The sequence below is a fragment of the Numida meleagris genome, chromosome 3 (assembly GCF_002078875.1).
Source record: "Numida meleagris isolate 19003 breed g44 Domestic line chromosome 3, NumMel1.0, whole genome shotgun sequence".
Classification (NCBI taxonomy): Eukaryota; Metazoa; Chordata; class Aves; order Galliformes; family Numididae; genus Numida; species Numida meleagris.
This window is the reverse complement of record NC_034411.1, coordinates 29,583,395-29,603,208: the sequence shown is the minus strand read 5'-3', so window position 1 is coordinate 29,603,208 and position 19,814 is coordinate 29,583,395. Positions and strand designations below refer to the sequence as shown.

The window sequence follows — 19,814 nt, the reverse complement described above, 5'->3', positions numbered from 1 at the left end:
GCTCTGTTTTTCAAGTGCTTCAATACTTACTTTTGCAATTACTTATTCACCTAATTACCTTTTTTAACATTTAAATTAATACAGAGACTCCCAAGCTTTTTGAATCTCATCTTTCAGTAAGATGATGAATGGACATAAAATAGCTATTTAAGATGCCCTATTCATACAAGACATCTGTCTCACTTTTTTTTTTAAACTCTCTAGAAAAAAATTAAAATTAACAAAGTTGCAAGATGACATTCTCTGAACATGCAAAAACTAAGGTTATGTGTTTATTCTTTTTATGCAGTATATAACATTGAAAACACCATTTTAGCTAAACAACAACAAATATTCTTTGAAAAAAATCTAAGACTTTGTCAGCTTCTGAAGAAGAATGACCAATATGTGTATGCTAACACAATAAACAAGACTTGAAGAAATAATATGAAATTATTACTATCATATGAAGGACAATGATTAATTCAACAGAATTTCCAAAATCACAATATCTCATGCCAAACAAATCAGAAAATCGGAAAAAGAATAAATAAGCCAAAAGATGAAATGTACAAAAAAATTTGAAATACAATTAAAATCCAACCTTATTTGAATTTTCACATAGGGAAACAAGTAACTTATAGTATAGATGAAAATGGATTTACACAACATCTTAAATCCACTTCAGACTGGTAACTTAATAACAGACAGAGATTTTCTCTAAAATATATATTTAACCTACTACATCATCTGAAAATAGCTGAAATACTGCTGTACAAAATCTCAGAACAAATTTTAAAGTCTCCAGTAGCCAAAGGGAGCTAATTTTCTCAGAAGAGCTAGGATTCCAGTACTCAAAGGGGGCCTACAGAAAAGAGAAGGGCTTTTTACTAGGGTATGCAGTGATAGGACAAGTGGCTTTCAACTTAAAGAGGGCAGATTTAGATTAGATGTTAGGAAGAAATTCTTCACTATGAGAGTGATGAGGCCACAGAACAGGTTGCCCACAGAAGCTGGGAATGCCCCCTCCCTGGAGATGTTCAAAGCCAGGTTGGATGGGGCTCTGGGCAATGTGGTCTAGTGGAAGATGCCCCTGCCCACCACAGGGGGTTGGAACGAGATGATCCTTAAGGTTCTTTCCCACCCAAACCATTCTGTGTTTTAAGTATGCTACCGGTGTTGGGAACAGAATCTCAAATGGGAAAAAAAAATGTGTAAGCTCACTGGCAAGTAATAATTCAAGGTAGCAAGAAAGCAACAGTTTTCTCCAAATCTACTGCACTATCAAGTTTGATAACATCACTGTATGTTCATCAAAAACCAGTAAAATCACTGCATTCTTATTCTAGAAATGTCTTGTTATTATTAAAAAGAGACATTCAGAAATTCCCAGATTCCTATGGGGAAGAAAGGAGTAGACATAAGGTGTACTTCACTAGAAACTATCTGTACAAAGCAAAGATCAACAATGCAAACTATGTCTACAGGCATCAAAACGGAATTTGCCTTGGTTTTCTTTTCTTTCCCCCTTCCCTGGCAATAAGAGAACTTTCTGAGTATCCCCTTTACATAGGCATTAAAGCATCTTCTATACAGTGCTGCTTTTTGTAGGAAACAGAAGCTACTAGGTTAAAAAAACATGTAAAAGATAAAATGTCAAAATGAATTTTCATGCCAAGGCTCTATGGAATATTCCAGACAGTCTATGAGTTACATAAGAAACTAAATGAACACAGTATAACTCAGTTCATAAAATATTTTACCTGCATGCCCTCAAAGCTTCACCCTGTTCCTTCTCACATTTATATTTCTGTACTTATCCACGAACTCGCAAGAAGATGTTACCCTGATTAGCCTAACTCCTTAACAACCATACAGAAACTGTCTTAGCGTACATTCAATATAATTCAGTCGTTTTCTCTACAATGGTTAATTAGAATGTGATTCTAGCTAATTGTAGCATGCAGAAGGTGTCATACCACTTCTTCTCTCTAGGGGAGTCTGCCACTCCCTATTTTGAATGTTTATTATCTTCTTTTATATCCTCTTGATACACTTATTAAAAACACCATCTGGTGGGGACTCTGATCTGTGCTGTATTTTCAATTCTTGTGGTTTTCTTCCTTTCTCCCATTAGAAATTCTGTTTAAATCTGGGTCACTTGTTTACAAGAATGTACTGCCAAAAACAACAGTCTTGTTTCTATTTTCTTTTTTAATTCACCAGCCATCCAGCTATTACAGTAACCAACTTTGTTAAAGAAAACAAAATAAGAGATTACAAATATGGACTTTTTTTTTTCCCTACTGTTTATACTCTCACAAATTGAATTTGCTTTTAGGGAATGGAAAAGATGTTTGCTAGCAAAGCATACACATTCTGTAAGCAAACAAAAGGAGAAGGTGATTGAAGTTACAGTATGGCAGCATGAAAACACTTATTAAAACTTATTTTGTTTCCTGGTCTTAAGCTGCAGTATGGAGCAATGAACTGCTTGGCAGTATATTTAATTCTAGCAATATTATCGTAAGAAAAGACTTGGATGGTTTTTAATCTGTTCCCATGGTATAAATGCTTCCAAAAAATCTGAGAAATAATCTGATTTATACAGTACTGTTATCTCCTACTAAATTGTAAACACCAATCTATGCCATAGATATGACAATTGTTGAAAGATACGCAGTAATGCATACCGTAGGCACTACACTGGAATGTGAAAGCTTAAACAGTCACGTCTACAGCTTGCAAGAGAGAAGGAATTACAATCTTAACTGATTTTAAAAGAAGATCCCATTAATAATATCTTTCAATGTGCAACTGTCAGTTTGGATTAATACAACTACATAGAAGACCGATTTTTCAGGTGCTGGGCCTTGCGATTTCTGATCCCCAAAATCATACCAGAAGCATACAAGCCATTAGAATTGGGCATACTTTTATATTATTGGCAACCAATTATCTACCTAGAGAGGTGTTTCACAGAACACTGAAGTTTGTCTGAAGAAGGCAATGACAACAGCCATTTCAAAAAGCCTTAGGAAGTAAGCCTTTGTTGTAGCACTGAAATCAGGAAGAAAGGAAAAAAAGTCTCTGGAGCTATATGAGTAGATCTTCATCGAAGATTGGGTAGCTGTTACTAAACTGACAACATGGCCGTCCTTTTCTGTTGTAAGTGGAAAAAAATAAAATTTTCTGCAGTATTTAGATTGTCTTAAAATTTTAATAATTTCCTAGGGCTATGCTTGCAGAAGAGATGACTTACATTCCTGGGGAAACTTGCATGGCTTTGAAAGAACACTAACCTTTAAAAAAAGAAGATACAAAATAAAATTTCTCTGGAGTTAACATTAAACTAGACGTGAAAACAGCACCTTTTGTGGTTTCCTTGGAGAGAGTCAGCAGTATTTTACAATGCCGAAACACATACTAACTAGGAAACTGATACAACTGGTTTCTCTCTGTTACACATTTAAATGCGACTTTTTGGTGGTTGTTTTTGCTTTTTGTTTGTTTTTGTTTTTTTTAATGACTGTCAGTGAGTAAAAGATGAATGATTATTTCTTCATTTTTCCTTTATAACAAGTACTCTTAAGGCACTGAGTAGTGCATAAATGAAGGTTCACAGTGATTCCTAAGTACTGAATTGCATTCCCCAGAGGGTGAACAAGGACATTCCAGTGTTTTATATCTATCTCTTGCTCTTCAGTCATTATTCATTGTTCCCCCTTTTGTATATAATGCAGCAATTTAAAGACAGTCCAATAGACTGAGACAGATCGCAGATAAACACAACTTCATGTAAAAGCCTTCCACGTTGCGCTCCCTATGACCTTACCCAAGCTGAAAGCAGGACGGTGGGCTAGTCAAACCTGTGTGCTGCACAGTCCTTAATTGCACCTCAGCGGGGAGCACTGATTAAAGGTTTTTTAACCACAGGACTAAAAGAAATTATCATTTTTCTCCCTTTGCAGCAGATAAAAGGAATCATTTCCCATACATTCAGGGGAGAATGAAAACGAAAACCAAGAGGCATTACATATGAGAAGGTCCTTACCCACTATTGTCGCCTCTTGCCATTGGGTAGGTTAGAACCATTACCAAGCATCACATCATACTGGGTACTGCATCTGCATTCAAAGGAGCATGCCTCCTGCTTGTAAAAACTTTAATTTGTTTTGGATTTCAGATTAAATATTAATGACTAAAGAATTCACATTTCAGAAGCTCACATTCATTAAAAACAAACACTATGCTTTTGAGATTTTAAAAATATTTGCATCCCTGTTAAACAAAACAGTTAAGTCAATCTAGTGTGAATCCAATACGCAAAACTGTTGATGTGCATATGCATTTAGAGATAATATGCCAAAAGGAAAATTACATTTCAACTCTAACATCTGCATTAGGGAATAATTTCATATGATTGAATTAATTTCTGTCACTTACTTCATTTAACAAGACAACAAAGTGTGCATCAACACTAAAACATCAAGATGGTGCTAGAAAAAGCATTTCCTGCTACTTTTACCTCAAAACTGCTAGCTATTCGTCAAGGGGTTGTATCAGTACCACATCCAGTATTGTGTACTAGAGCTGTATAAATCATCTTCCATATGAACTTTTAAATGAAACATGTCAAGTTAATCATTTGTAATGAGATCCTTGTATGTAAAAACACACCAAGATAAAACTGCTATTATCATGAAATGACACTTCACTTTTATTATTTTGTTTACCAGTCTTCTAATCTTCACTTTACAGCAACAGTCATTACATCGATACTACACATCAGTAATAATATATCTGATAAATTATCCTATTTTTATATACAGCTTTCTGATCAAGTTGCATAGGTTTAATGAAAATTCAATAATTACTTCTAAATCTATAGGATCCCTAAACAAAAACCTCAGTGGTCCTAATTCTTTGGAATGAGATTTGAAATGAGAAAGTCCTTGAATAGTATCTTCAGTGTTGCTTGGTAGAAGTTAGGGTCTCAAAGGCTTTCTGATATAACCATATGACCTTCAAGGAATGAGTGACATTTCCTTTTCTTAATTAAACAGGTTATAGAAACAGCAGTTGTGGTATTAAATTAGGTTGGAACAGAAACATTTGATGCCATACTACATAAACAATGAACACAGTAACTTGACCCAATATCACTTTTTCAAGGGTTAAGAATGAAGCTTCTAGACTCAATGAAACTTAGAAGCAACCTATTTTGATTATCAGACTTTCATACATTTCCCGGAGCTTTCCCAACTGCTTTCAATTCACTTCATTCTATCCTGTCACTGGAAAAATAGAAATTACAACATTATGAATCCTATTAGAGCATTAAGATCCATCTTTGCCAACTACGCTATTGGTAGTTACACAAAATTTTTTATGGAACTGAGACAGTCTGCTTTTTTATAGTGAGTCAGAGAACATGCTGCCTTAACAGTAACCATTACAGGTATGTAAAACCAAGCACTAAATGGGTATAAGGTCATTTTGCTGGATCAAAGCTGTTGAGCTGTTGAGCTTGTGGTATGTGCTGTAATCTCTCATATACTAATGTATGCAATTCAGTATACCTAGGGGCTCTGTAAACTCTAGTGTCCATTCATGCCCTACCTAAAGGGTTTGGCAAGTCCGAGTCCCATTATATGTTTTCTATTGCATTATAATAATGTTTTCTTGCATTATAACAATGCAAGAAGTATGTCATGATGTGGTACAGAACTTCTCTTAAGATTGACGTAGGTTTTTCATCACTACCAAGAAATGACCCTCCCAAATTTTAACAACCATCAGTAGGTGGTTTCAAAACTTGATAGCCCATGGATGAGGAGAACTATAACCACAGCATAGGTTTCACCAGCACCTACTGAGAGCTTAATAGATTCTAAACAGCATATACATCATCGCATGTAATTTTGCTGAATGTCAAATTTGTAATCCTGTACTAGCTCAGTAGAAGGGTGCAAGTTAACAAACTCTACATCGCTGGCTGCTCAGAGAGTTTTCCCTAGTAAGTAGTGAACCTAGTATACCATATATTCATGCATATTGTCTTTTTCATCCTCTACTTGGCTCCAATTTCCTCTACACTGCTTAACGCTCCCAAACGTGCAACAAGATACTCTGCCATTAGTCAGCAATTTTCTCATTAATTCAACTTTCAAACATCATCAGAAGTACTTCACAATGCATTTTGTTACACACACACTGCATCTCCAATTCTGCTTGTGTTTTAGGTGGACAGCCTGTTCTGAACAAGGAATAGTATTTCTGTCGTTCAGTGACTTTGTATGCATCTGCATTACTCTTTGCAAGGCTCAGCACATTTTTATCTCTGATAGTAAGATCTGTAGTGAGAAAGAAAAGTGAAAATGATAAACGTTCTCTGTAGTGCTATGAGACATGGAACATCTTTATATAAGAGATGGGAGCCTCTTCGGTAATGGTGGCAACTGGAACTGGAAACAAGTGGAAGACTACCTACAAACATCTCCACAATTTAATAGACAGATGCACAGAGGTCATGAAGCACTGAAATAGGAAATGGCAGGTGATATGCCCACTGCGTATGTTGGCAAGAATACTGTGGAAATTTGATCGTGGAATATAGACATATTGACAATCTAGCAAGAAAGTGACTTGGCTCTAACAATCATAGCCTACATTTTATGATTTACATAAGCATTTATAATACACAACTGATACTGGATGAAAAGTAACATATGATCATTCTTCAAAACACAAATTATGTAACTACAATAAAACATTTGTCATAAATCAATAACTTTTAATGAAGTCAAATATAGTCTCCATCCCTCAGATTAATTTTGAAACTCATAGTTTGAATTTGGAACCCACTAACACGCAACACTGAAATAGATGGAACAGTTCACCACACAAAAAAGCTCACTGAGTGTCAGAAAGTTTGTACAAGTACACACCCACAAGCATACACATATTCACTGTATTGTTATGACAAAACAATGTTCAAATTATTTAACGTGCAAAAAAAGAAAGGTAAATATATTGTTTCCCACGTTATTACTAAATGCAACTGATAATCTTAAAATGTAGAAAGATATATGCATCACTTAAAAAATAATTCTAATTCCGCATCAAGCTGTTTAAAAATTCATAGCTAGTAGTGCTACATGTGAAACTTCGCTCAAAGGTGTTTTTTTAATCTGCCTGTACTCTTCCCAGACTGCAAGAAGTAAAAATCAGCAAAATGTGATTTGTCAAGCAATTTTTTGTTCTACAATTCTATAACAACATCACAAAATTCCACAGCAGATCTCATGAGATCAGGTTTAATGATGCTATGCCTTTGTACAATGCACGGCAAAAGGGCTGAAGGAATTGGGACCCAATTTTTCAGTCAGATATAATTGTTTTCCTCATGAAAAAAACTGAAAGTATGCCTCACTAAAAATCTTCCCTCTGATTCTTTTTTTGTGAACTGTCTTCCCTTCTGCCTACCATAGGTGCATGCTTAAAAATAAAAATTTGTATTTTAAAAGTAGCATGAACTCTGAGAATTTTTCAGAACGAGCAACAGTCTGTGGTACTGCATCATACAGAGCAGTAATCGGTGGTCTGAAAAAAACATGAACTAGAAGGACTCTGAGTTTGAGTAAAACAACAGATGGCAGAAATCCCTCCTATATGTATTCAAAACTTACTATTTTACCAATGAATTTCAAGAACTCACTTACGTGGGTTTACAGGAAAGAAAGTGCAGTGATTGCCATAGTTCAACTAAGACACCTATACCAAAACTTACTTTGACATAGTTTACTTTGATATGGTTTAGTAAACCATACCTGTTTGGGATTTCTACCTTAAGTAATTCAGTATTACACAGACATACTTAAATTAGTATTAAATAATCTGTTTTGAGCACCAGAAGTAACAGAGCTCCATCAGCATGGTGTTCTGGGAATATTGGTAGCCAACACAATGTTCTGCCATGGACAGATGTGCCTAAAACTCTTTGGGGGAAAATCAACCAGAGGTCACTTTCAGCAGTTGAAAGCAAGCTGCTTAAGAGGCTGTAAGTGCCCAAATTCATCTTCACCGCAATAAATAGCTCTGGTTACTCCATCCCAGGTAGGAAGTATAAGCAAACCTACCTGGAAGCAGTAACAACCACACTATCACGTGGAAGGAAAAATCAGACTAGGAGCACAGAGTGACTCAATTACCAGTGGTTTTGTCAGCAGCACTTAATTTAATTTGAATTTCCACATTCCTGCAGCATTACTAATTGATCCACAGCACTGGCATTTCAAAGCAGCAATGAGGACTAGCCAACTAATTCTAAGCATACAGCACCATTTAACTCAAGTTCGAGATTTCTGTGTGGAAAGGGAAGTACAGCAAGAGTGCAGCGATCGCGAGTCTTAAAAGTCAAGAGTACCCAACAGTTCAAGTAAAATGAAAACAGTTGCATTTCTTACCTATCAGACCCTTCTCCAGAGCGAAGGTTTTGTTGGTAAACATGCATTCAAATGCCACAATATGGAAAACTTTGTTCACTGTGTTGTGGGTCCCAACAATGCGAATATACCTATGAAAGGGGGAAAAAAAGGATAAGAAGCACATGTTAATCACAATGAAATTCTATGCACCAAAATATAAATGATTCAGTGGGACTGTATTGTGCCGAACTGTACAAGTGGGACTCGTTTGCACAGAATCAAGTAACTGCTAAAAATAATTAAAAAGGAATAAAAAGAGAGAAATTTCACAGCAAAACTTGGTAGGGTGCCAAGAGAAGAAGAGCTGAGAAATGTATCAAAATCTTTCCAGAGTAATATGCCCAGAAAAAAAACAGGAATAGACAGTTAGTGCAAATGTGTACTCAAGGAGACTTTAAAACATGGGTGTGCAACCTTTCGGCTTCCTGGACCACACTGAGTAAAGAGGAACTGTCTTGGTCCACATATAAAATAGATCAATGTCTTTGTTGGTGTATCTTTTATTAATCATAATAAATATCTGAACTGCAAAATTTTGTGAAACAAAGCTAGCTCTGGCTTTCATTCCTGGCTGTGTAACTTGTACATTTAGACTCTAATTCAAAATCAAATAGAGCTGCTCTTGAACATCATAACCTATTCACCTTTTATATTACCCCGGAGGCTTCACATTCTATAATGTCATTAATCTTGACTCAGTTTGATTCCTTCATTTTCAGAAGAGATCCAACAGTTCTTACCACAATTTTTTCATATAAATGGAATATTTTACTCTATTTAAATAAATATTGAACAAACAGCATAGAAAACCATCTTGAACAAGTACCTTAATTCCACAGAATGGTTACCTACAATGCAGGAACCTTTGTATTAAATGAGCTCATTTCAATTAAGAACCACCAGAATGTACAAATCTTCAGCAATATCATTTGTCTGCTATACAATACAATCTTTCACTATTGCGGTATAACTAACATTCCAGAATAATGGCTGCTCATCAACATAATAATTTTGGCTTGTGTTCATCATACCAAGTTTTAAAGTAACACAGATTTCAGTCCTGTGAGAGTTATTGACCTCTGATCCTTTTAGATAATATAACGAGTTCATTAAAAAACAAAACTCATCTATTACATATCTTTTTCATTTACAAAATGGATATACAACAAGCTCAACATTTCAATTAATTTTAAAAATTATTTATATTATAATTGAAACAAAACAGACAGGTATGTTATTCCCTATTCAACTTGTAGGTCAATTATCACAATTAAGAATGATGCTGAACTTAGCTTTTGCCATGTAATTACGACAAGTGCCTGCAAAGAGCATGGCAGGAATCTTGATTCACAGTCAGGGAAACAGCAATTCTTTCCCAGACTTGTTCATGTAAGTGAGCCAGCTGCAGTTAGCTGATATACGAATGCTGTATTTTGCAATAAGATGGCAAAAATTGATACCAGCCTTGTGTTTTCTTAACACACTGAGAAGAATTTGTAGTGCACAGTCCGCTACAGCAAAAGCAAAATCACAACAGAGAACCAGGAGCAAGAACCATGGAACTCACTGCAGTGTGAGAGACCCTAAGGTTTCTACTCACAAAGCACATGAGAAGAACGCTAGACAATAGACTGAAAACAAAGAGTTGGCTCAGAAGCATGATGGTAATGAGAAACTGCAATGTTGCCAATGTCAAAATGAACAGTGAAGTTTTAATTCAAAGCATACAGATTTCAGAAATTTAAAATGTCTATTATAGTTCATGATATGCCTGAAAACATGTAGGTTTTCTTAAGCACTTCTCTGACAGAAGGAAATGCAACTGAAGCATGATTAAAAGTAAAATCATCCTTCATGCAATCAGAACATATGTACCATCTCATCATTTTGTTGGAGCAATTTATTAGATGAGATACAAGATTACAGGTAACAACATTAGTAAGTACAATTATTTAGCAAGTGCACATTTACAAATGCTTATAATGCACAGAATGTGATCTATGTGATCACTCTTAAAAGACAGCTAAGTACATTACCATCATCAGCATTGCAAGTACAAAAGGAGTTTGAAATAGAGATTCTCCATTGAAGTGATGTGTAGCTTATGGAGTATGCACTGACCTTGAAAACAAAAGCGTCCATCTTTCCTTTTGTTAGCTATATTTTCACAATCTTCAATGACTTTACCATTGAATTCTAATGCTTATTCCAAGTCTTGGAAATCATTTGAATATTAGCTGCTGTTCTCTTTATTTTTATGTTCACATTATGAATAAAGAGCTGAACAAAATTACACAACTATTACTACAACACAAGAGTTGAAAATGAAATTTAATGCTAATACGACACAAAAGACACAATTCCTCTACACTGAAGAAAACGAGTGTACCTCTGGTATCTCACATCCACTCCCAATATCGTATTCTCCTAACAGAAACAAGAACAGCCTGATAATAAAGTAGTACAAAACCTGGGTGTGGTTTGAGGTTGTGCATATTGTGTGACCACTGTTTTTCTGTAAGCTATCTAATTCTTTGCTAAAACAGTATCAAATTCTTTTCCACAACAGGTTCGATCAAAAACAAAAAAAAGGGAACTCAGTTGAAATGGTAGTTAAAACATCTCTCATAGAAACTTAAGAATTCCTGTACTGACAATAGCTTAAAGAAACATGGTGTTCACACCTAATACACAACCTCAATCTGCAATTGAACAAAATGAAGAAATTCTGTATTTTAGTTATGCCACTTGTCTTGGTTGATGGTATCATGGTCAAAACTAAAGTTAAATTTTATACCATAAATTTTAATGAAGAATTTCTTAAAAAAAAAAAATCAGTAGAAACAGGTTATTAGGAAGGAGGTAATTATTACTTATATTTGCATACGTACTGGTTTAGGCTAGGACAGAGTTAATTTTCTTTACACTAGCTCATATGGTGGCATTTTTTGGATTTGCGAACTAAACAGCACTGATAAGGGACTGATGTTTTTGATTAATGTTTGAGAAGAATGGATATTGATAGCACTGATGTGCTTTAGGAATTTTGCCCACGTGTCAGATTTCTCTAGTCACTTAGTGACTAGTGTAGTCATGCTACACTTGGCCCTGAGATACCTATGGCAGGAATATCAGAAGAATCCGTGTTCTCAGTATTTATTTTTGCATTAATAAGAAAAACTAGGGAGAAACAGTACGTTCTGCTGGATCTTGGTAGAATCTTAAGCTATAAAAAACTGACTGAATGACCTGGGTCGATTAATTAGGCAGCCCTCACCCACCCCAGTGCAATTCTTCACCTTTACTTGAAACTATGACTTGGGCAGTTTGTTGCAGCTACAAACACTTGTATTTTGGAACAACTGCATTATGTTTTATTTCTGCTCTTTTCATTTGTGCAGCTGACACATTTAATTCAGGCAACAGCTGCTGTTGAGCACACTACTGATTCAGCTATGGATACCCTGGGGGGACTACCAATATCAAAGCTCAGCTGCCTGCATCCTAGCAGTACTTGGGGCATGTGTGTCAAAGTATGCACACTATAGGATCCTTTTTAATCCTTCACTGTAATAGCACCAGTAAGGTATAGAGAAAGTCTGGAATATATTAAGCACAGATTCTAAACCCTTAAGAATACTAAAACAGAAAACTAAGTAAAGAGAGGTAAAGGAAATTAACAGATATTTTGCACTGATATCCCACTCTTAGTTACTATCATGGCAACACAGAACAGCAATAGGGAACTAAAATAAATAACCAGACTCAATATGTACAAAACTAGCTCTTAAGAATTTGGCATTTTATTTTCACTTTTGGAACACTGCGTATGAGACACTAACACTTCATATATACTTTAACAGCCTAGAAAACATTAATATTTGCATTCTAATCATTGCCTCAGTGATATACGAGATGTTGCCCAGCACACAAGGGTGTTAGAAGACATTCTGTTTGTCTTTCAGTGGAAAAGGAAACAGTGCTATTCACAGCCATCTAAACATCATTTATTGACAACTCCGTAAAATCTACAATCCTCCAGACCCACACAGCTGAATCAACAGACTCCTGGCAGAAGGGATTAAAAAAAAATCTCTTGCCAGATTTAAATCATGTGAAAAAACAGTGTGCATAAATTAAAAATATAAAAATAAAGAATTAGGTCAGAACAGACGTGGAAAGCATTCCTGTCTTTTGATGAGTTTTCCTGCACTTAGACAAGAAAGCCTAATAGACTCTATTTCCAGACTCTATTTCCCTGCTGCAAATACCCAAAGCTACAGAGAAGAATCAAATACTTAAACAAAAGAACATTACTCAACTCTAGTGTACATAACACCCACAAAGCCTGTACAGAAACAAACTATCACCTAAACAGTTGGTGTAAAACAAGCAACAACGTAGCAGTTAGCAAATTACAAAGAGAAATACGTTTTCAAAAATGTTTATCTAGATATTCCATGCTGCAGATTTAAATGGAAAAAATATTGACATGCAATAACTATACAGGATATGTGACTGTGCACTGTATATAAGCAACACATCAACAAACAACCTCAGCCAATCTTTTTGGTCTGGGCATGTTTAATCAACGCTGAGATACATGGGAACATAAGTAACATTTTGTATTCCACAAGTAAAGAAAAGCCAGCATGCTAAACAGTACTTTTTTCACTACTAGTTTCTAGTTTTATTCTGAGCAAAACAAACCAAACAAACCCTGGAATCTAAGATGACCTTAACTGAATCTTCACACTGTGTGCACCTCTAGTGACAATCCATTTCTGAACACGTGTCTCTGCACGGTTTGTTTCAGATCAGATCTCAAACCAAAATAGCTGTATTTCCCAGAACTTGCCTAAGTATGGACATCTATAATTTCCCGTGATGTCTCAACAGACTTTCATACATTACATAAATTTGAAGTCTGTTAGGAGAATATAAGGAAATTTTGATGCCATGAGTTCTATAACTAAGTCCTACCCCTGATTCACCTTTGCAGCCAAACCTTTGTTTGGTTAAACACCACCTTTGTTTGTCTTTGTGCTACCTCTGCTGAATACATAAAAAAGGACTCATGAACTTAATTTAAAGGAGAACATTACTTCTTTTTAATACAGAAGAAAGCATTAGTCCTCTGGAAGCCTGGTTCTAAAACCATCTACACATGGAACTTGGAGAAGCGGGAACCTACTCTGAATCACTTTCAGGCTGTTGCGACACAAAGCCAGATTCCTTCCAAAAAGCACAACATGTTTAACAGGACTTGTTTTCTTAAAATCCGTTATACTAATATAGTTTCACGGCTTTGGACCAACTTAGCTTAGGCTATATTATACAGACACATTGAAACCTCCACATTTTATATGTATTGAATGTAGTGCAATAAAGTTCAGGGAAGTTCTTTGTGTTGAAATCTGAGAACATTTTCCATTTTCCCTAACTTCTCATGTTCCATCAGCCTATGAATTTAACATGTAATAATCATTTCTTGCTCCAAGGGCACCTCAGCAATAGCTGTCTAGACTTTCACTGGAATCAGACTATATATGATATGACAAAGAGAAATATTTGGAAAGTATTAGAGCAAAGCGATCTACAACTAAGCAGACAAAAAAAATGAGATCTCAACTTGTATTACGGTAACTCAACAAAGAAATAGTTGTGTTTTTGACCTGTGCTTACACAAGCAAGGAATTTAGGATTTATTCTATATAAGTGTAGTGAGGGTCCATACGGAAAATTGTATTTAGCTCTGGCATCTCAATATCAGAAAGATGGCAGCAAAGACTTTCAAAAGAGAATTAAAATGATTTTTTTTTCTTTAAATAAATATAGCAATAACTGAAAACCCTTTTTATCTAAGGGTTGTTTGGATGAACGATTTGGATAACCAGAAGTACAGCAGCTCCAAGTATCTGAGCACATAAGCTAAAGAGAATAAGTGAAGACTTCCAGGACTCTCAAAGCAGGGGGAGGTGTCATAATTTACATAAAGCTTGTAACATTAAAAAAACAAAATACAAAGCAAGCCCAAATGTCAGTAAAACATTTTCCCTACTGAGAAATATAGCCAACGATATCAGTGAGGAGATTCCCCTACGCTAAAATTATACTGGAAATTCTAAACAGTGCTCTACCAGAATGAGAATATAAGAAAATGCTAAGTACTGTTGTCTCAGTTTGTAATTTGCTGCACAAACAGTTTTGGAAAGCTGAAATGTGGCATAATTCATTATTTTATGCTGAGTTTGCCTTACTTATTTTAAACACTTATCATAAAACATTTAGTATTAATAATCAAGTTGTTCAGATCTGAGGCATGTATGCCTTTGTTAATTGGTTTCTTGACTCAAGATACAACCCTACAGTTATTAAAGAAATGGTTGTGTATGAGCACCATTGTATTATCCAGTGATTTACAGACAGAGGCGCCAACATCAACCATGTCATTTGAAAGAAATATCAGCACAAATTCTTAATCAGGAGAGATTTTATGTCTGTAGGAGCAGACCCCTAACACATGATGGCTAAAGCCCTGTTTAAACCAGTGGAATGTCAGATCAGTCCTTCCACATCACACTACAAGGTCCTGCTTCCCACGCCTTTCTTGTATGGAAGAACTGCAACAAGCTTGAATCTTACCCCACCTCCACACACACTTGTCTGCAAAATTATGATTTATTATTTACGTATTTAACAGAAGCATTATGACAGACTTTATTGTGAACTCTATTCTATAGACAAAGTGCCTCTGTAGTGTAAGAAATTTATTACTTGGCTTAACTTTTCATTTCCATGCTTTGTCAAAGTGCTCTAAGCACAATGAATATACATTAACTTCAGTGAGTACTTTCTAAAAAAAAAAAAATCTGCTATGTTAAATACACAAAACTTAACTTTTCAACTTTCAAGTAATGGATGGCAAACCTATGTGCATTTTACGAGCATCTATTACCAGGGGATTTCCTCTGTCAGACATTGCACATAAACTCTGTTGTATGTAAGATGTGCAAAATGTATACAGCACTGCACATAAAACTGGCACAACAGAATAAAACTTTGCATAAGAGCATACTTTTCCCAGGTTATACCTCGTAAGAACATTTGCTGTGTGTATACTTGTTCAAATTTCAGACACACAAGAGGCGTATACTACTTAGAATTTACAATTCAAGATTTTATGTGCAAGGCATTCAGCACATCATTACCAAATCCTGCTATACACTTTTTATACACCACTTATGATGGCTAATGGTGCAAAACAAATAAAAAGTCAGGCATATAAACCTTTTGTGCAAAGCAAAAATTAACAGGACATGCCGACAGTAATTTTTTTGCCTACATGAAGATATTTTTTTCTTTTATAATGTAGTTATGGTGTACAAATCAGATTTAGATTCAAATTTAACATACTACAATTCTCACTATCTTCTTTTCTTTACAGAATATCTCCTTCTAATTTTTTTTAGCATAATTGAAATGTTTAACACCATTTGCTATCACCACACAGCTTAAGCAAACTCTTAACTGTGATCATTCTTTACAGACATTTTAGAAATAATTTAATGAAGATTGATATTCACATTGGCATATGTATCAGACACTGTAAAATGAAAGAGAAGCCTCATTAGAAATTGTAAGACACATTTTTCATATCAGGGAAACAGAAGTCTGATGTGAGACAGGTCACTGAAAGCATCAACCAATTATTTCTAGAACTAAGATGTTTGGAGTTTTATGAGAAAAATCTGATATAGTATCAATTAGCAATATCACCTGCTATGAATATTTGAATGCTACCTCCATCAGTCAGTGTACATAACCTGCATTGCTTACACTTTCCAGAATATTTGAGACCTAACTGTTAACTACTGCAGGTATGAACTGAGCAATAAAATGAAGGACAAATTTAAAATTATTTATGGGAATGCTCAGACATGCTTTTAATCTAATGCCGTAAATCCTAAAATCAACTGGGAAGCAATGGTAAAAGCAATAATATATCTAACAATCGAGCAAACAAAGACTTTTCTTTTAAGTCACATTTCTTTCGTTTCAAATGTCAAAGAGTAAAAAGCTTTCATCTTGTCGAAAGTTTGTTCAACATGGAATGAGCTGCAGATAGTTCCTTCTGGGTGATATTTACCCATCATAACTAAGTGCTTGAAAATTAGCCATGAAGTTTTATTCTATTCAAATATACTTTAAGCCTAAAAGCTCAAGTTGCTTCAGTTTTGATAAAATCATAAAAATCATTACATTTCTAGGAACCAGTTTGGTATTGCCTTTGATTGACACCTTATCTTTAATCATAATCTACACTGGAATACCAGCTTGTTGATTATTCCAGCTAAAATGAAAGACCAAACATCTTTACCAATAAATGCAGTAAAACCATGTTGCAATAAATCAAAATGCTTCATGTAACGTTATATTAAGGTAACTTCCAGTTTACCAAAATCCTTCCACTATTTCTGTCAATACTTGCAGCCCAAGCCATACAAGGACAGTTAGTGCCAGAAGCACCTAGAAAAAAAGGAGCTGAATGAAGGAATTGTTTTTCATTTTGTCTGTTAAAAAACATATTTCCACTGAAAAATGTAGAAGTTAGGGTTAGGTTACATTCACATAATGTTTCAGGTTACTGGATTTTTCCAGGAAAACTGAAAAGTTACAGGTGGCCACACATTAGCACTTGTATCACTGGTGGAAGAAAGATCTCAATGGGGCAAATGCAGCAATTTGTCATTTCTACAATGCCTTCAGGTTACCATAGGTTGACATTAGCAGGACACCAACACCACAATATAATCACTCTGCACTGGAGTGAAAGGCATTACCATTGTGAATACTTCAATGGAGAGAATTTTATGAAAATAACTGAGTCTTGATGAATAGAATCACACTGTATTTTTTTCTTTTATCAGTAACAATGAATCTTCCTTGATCTTCCTTAGTAATACATTTCAAATACTTAATAACAGATCACACAGAACATTGAAAGGATAAGAAAAAAAGTCAGTATCTGCTTGCATACAAATTTCTAACAGTTGTAGGATGTCTGCTTCTGCAGTGAAACTAATTTTATGGTCATGGAATAAAACAAGCATAACGATCTCCTTCACCACAAGTACAGAAATTCAAGCAAAAGGTACCTCTAACAAATGATCTTATGTAGCTAAAGAAAATCTCACAAAAATTATTTTAAATATTTTGATAAAATACACACAATAGTACATAAAATGAAAAAATATTATCAAAATAAAAATACTACATACTATAAATTCCGTTAAGAATGAAATTACTAAAATTAACAATGTTTAACCACTGCCCAATGGCAGCAGTGGTTTTAAAATCTATTTTCAAAGTAAGACCATATCAGAGTTTGTATGGTCGAAAGAAGCTAAAACAGAAATAGAGTAGAAATACATGATTTCAGTTTCATGTAGGAAAATCTTAATTACTGAGATGATGCTGTCTCTAAATCCCTGTGCGAGATAACCTGAAATAAGGGTGGGAGAGTTGGAGGGCAGTTTGAAAAACAAGTTGAGATTTACTTCACATCGTTTATTTGGGAATCAATCAGAGCTTTGTCTGGATAGCTACTTAAAGATAGAATGCCTTAAGCCATGATCCTTTTAGCCATCTACATATTATGAAGTGCCAGAGAGGTGTTTCATCACCTGTTTCAAAAAAGCAGCAAACTCACTGTATATAAAAGTTGTTTTGTAAATGTTGCAAAGTTGCAAATAGATAAGAGTCATGTTAGGATAAAATAAAGGCTCCTTAAGCAAATTTAATGACCCACGTGGGATCCTATGATGTAATAAACTTATTTCTCCATATGACTCTGTCTTCTTTAGTACAGAAAGATATGCGGTATTCAGAAAGGATACACTTTTTTCCTAGCTTAATGACATCACTGAAATACACCCTTAACTTCTGAAAGCCCCAATTCACATAAGCCTTCTTGATATTTTTCTCTGTCTTTACATGCGGTACTATGTTCATGATGAAAACCACTCAAAAGCAGCTTTAAATATCATCTTTTCTGTTCCTTAGGAAAAGAAAATGTGACAGAGACCTAAGTGCTCTGACCCAATTTAAACTTTTATCACAATCAATATCCCTGGTAACATTTTTAAACTTGTGTGCCACATCTGTGTTTTCACTTTGATAGCAGCTAGAACAAGAATTCTGCCCGTACACCACATCCCTATGACCAACAAACCAGACCTCCTAGAACAATAGCATCAAGTTTAAGAGGAAATTGCATTCTTTTACTTTTGTCTGCTGTTGAGTATTGATGAATTTATGTAGCTGAGAACATTTTAAAATGTGCTCACTCAATGAAGAAATCAGCCATCGTATCTGAACCAAAGACAGGAGTAAAAAAAAAAAAAAAAAAAAAGACAAATGAAAATCTTCATGTAGAATACAATCTGTTGTACAACCTTACAATTATAATCTTTTAGATACTCCCCATCCTCCACATAGCAATGAGATAGAAAAAATGACATATATGATTTAGGTTATTAGCTCTAACAACTGTATACTTAGGGCTGTGCATGGGAATAACTGAATGGCCTATCAGAAACTTGCACTTACACACTGGTGCTTGAAGAGAAAGTGCCGAGCTAGTGTTTACATACGCTTGTTTAACCATACCTATTCTGATATCTGATAGCTCGCCATTGTTATTACCTTGTATTTGGCATTCCCTAAGTGGCTATGATCACACAGAATTCTCAAAGTACAATTAGATCATTACAACATCACCTTGCAATAACTGCCACTGAAGGGCATTAGCTGGTATCGTAACTTACTCAGGATCACTTTTTCCTCTAGGCAACGTGATTTTTGCTTCAGAAGTGACAGCAGAGCTCTATGGTAAAGAGCATCTTCTAAAGGAACCTTACCATATAGTTACATTAATCCTGATTCTATAGACATACTTCATTAGTATATTAATTTAATTCACTGGAATGTGTTGTATGTATCACCTTTTATACCATCCACTTCACTTTACAAAGTTGGTAATTTAAACTCAGCACTGCATTATTTTGAAAAGAGAAGAAGTCTACAGGTTGAATTCATATATATTAACGTAGTGAAAACATGTTTCAGGAGGCAGTTCTTCATTGTTGTTTACCATTTTATTCCTGGCTGTAATTGATGCCATTTATGACTAGGAGACAATTATCGTGCTTTTTCCCTGTAATATTATTATTATGAGTATAACGAAATAAATCTATGTCAGGAAATAGTAGCAGCCACTATTATTTATTGTTGTATTTTCATTAACTGGAAATGTACACGGAATACAGGACTGTATCTTGGTTT

The 19,814-nt window shown here is 35.0% G+C and overlaps 1 protein-coding gene across 2 annotated transcripts in view; it reads right to left on the bottom strand.

Annotated features, from left to right (window-relative positions):
• Positions 1-19,814, bottom strand: part of BTBD9 (BTB domain containing 9) — a 115,700-nt gene that overhangs the window by 39,028 nt on the left and 56,858 nt on the right. For both annotated transcript variants that reach the window (XM_021389446.1, XM_021389447.1), the window contains one exon: positions 8,448-8,557. In XM_021389446.1, the coding sequence (XP_021245121.1) occupies positions 8,448-8,557 (110 nt within the window). The remainder of the gene's footprint in view (positions 1-8,447; positions 8,558-19,814) is intronic.